This window comes from Octopus bimaculoides, chromosome 27 (assembly GCF_001194135.2).
Source record: "Octopus bimaculoides isolate UCB-OBI-ISO-001 chromosome 27, ASM119413v2, whole genome shotgun sequence".
Lineage (NCBI taxonomy): Eukaryota > Metazoa > Mollusca > Cephalopoda > Octopoda > Octopodidae > Octopus > Octopus bimaculoides.
This window is the reverse complement of record NC_069007.1, coordinates 7,595,575-7,597,137: the sequence shown is the minus strand read 5'-3', so window position 1 is coordinate 7,597,137 and position 1,563 is coordinate 7,595,575. Positions and strand designations below refer to the sequence as shown.

The 1,563-nt window shown below is 39.2% G+C and overlaps 1 protein-coding gene across 1 annotated transcript in view; it reads right to left on the bottom strand.

Moving 5' to 3' along the window:
• LOC106875203 (uncharacterized) overlaps positions 1-1,563 on the bottom strand; it is a 28,657-nt gene that overhangs the window by 8,718 nt on the left and 18,376 nt on the right. Inside the window, exon 5 of the mRNA XM_014923247.2 lies at positions 1,218-1,486. Coding sequence (XP_014778733.1) covers positions 1,218-1,486 — 269 coding nt within the window. The remainder of the gene's footprint in view (positions 1-1,217; positions 1,487-1,563) is intronic.

The following is a 1,563-nucleotide window of genomic DNA, read 5'->3' as shown; positions in this document are numbered from 1 at the left end:
ATATATATATATATATATATATATATATATATAATACATACATGCATACACAACCACAGACAGACACGGACATACGTACATATATATGTGTGTGTGTCTGTGTGTGCGTGTATGTATGCTTGCATATAATCTTACATACATTCAAAAACACACCTACACACACACTCACACATACATGCACAAACACATTTAAATCCTTGAAAGTTATTCAAGAGAGATTAACAATGCGAAAATTAGATAATCATTCTCCCTCCCTTCTCACTCTCCTCTCTCCTTACTCTTTCTCTCTCTCTCTCTCTCTCTCTCTCTCTCTCTCTCTCTCTCTCCCTCTCTCTCTCTCTCACACACACACACATACACTTGTTCTCCTTCTCTGTTTTGTATTTACAATCTACCTCCATAGACAAGCAAACAAACCTTATCCTATTCTCACGTCACCCAACCAACACAAAAATACAAATTACTAGAACCAAACAGAAGAATTAATTAAATAGCCGCACTAAGACACTCCTCAAACGTATCACAGCACAGTTTAAGGAGTGGAAGGTAGGAAAATAGAAGACTTCATATAACTTAAGTGTACTGCATAAAATTTATTCCTTCACCGGCACTTACTTAGTAGTAAAATCATTGACAGTGAGCCTATTTTCTTTCTCTATTTGTCCGACCCCACTGACATGTATCTCAAAGGCCTAATATCAATATCAATGACAGTATGACCCTTTCCATTCTCTATTTGTCCGGCCTCGTTGACACGTATCTCAAAGACAATTACCTAGTAATAATATCATTGGTAATGCGTCTTTTTTCTTTCTCCATTTGTCCAACCCCGCTGACATGTACCTTAAAGACACTTGCCTAGCAATAATATCATTGGCAGTATGTCCCTTTCCCCTCTCTATTTGTCCGTCTCCGCAGATATGTATCTCAACGACAGTTACCTGCTCTGTCATTGTCGAAGTACTGTATTTTGTTAAAACACTGACAGGAGAGAGAGAGAGAGAGAGAGAGAGAGAGAGAGAGAGAGAGAGAGAGAGAGAGAGAGAGAGAGAGAGAGAGAGAGAGAGAGAGAGAGAGAGTGAGTGAGAGGGACAAGGGTGAGAGTGAGAGTGTGAGAGAGTGAGAATAAGAAAGAAGAGTGATTCAAAACGAAAACAAAAAAAAAAAGCAATAAGATATATAAACAGCAAAGATTAACATTGTTATTACTAGCTAACCTTCAGCTGTTGATGATGTTGATGTTGATGTTGATGCTGTTGATGATGATATTGGAACGCTGTGTTTACGGTGGCCTGAAGAATATAATCCGTGAGAATGTTCTGCTGTTGTTCTTTGTCCAAATTCTGGTAGGTGACTTCTTCTTGGTGGTCATGGTCGTGGTAATGGTGGTGGTAGTGGTGGTGGTGCTGGTGATGGTGTGACAGCGGCGGGAGCAGGTCTCGAAACGCTGTCGTCTTATTAGAGGTGCAACAATAACAGCAGACGTCTGATAGAAGAGAAATGGATACGATGGTAATATTGGGCGATGGTGGCATTGTTATATATATATATATATATATATAT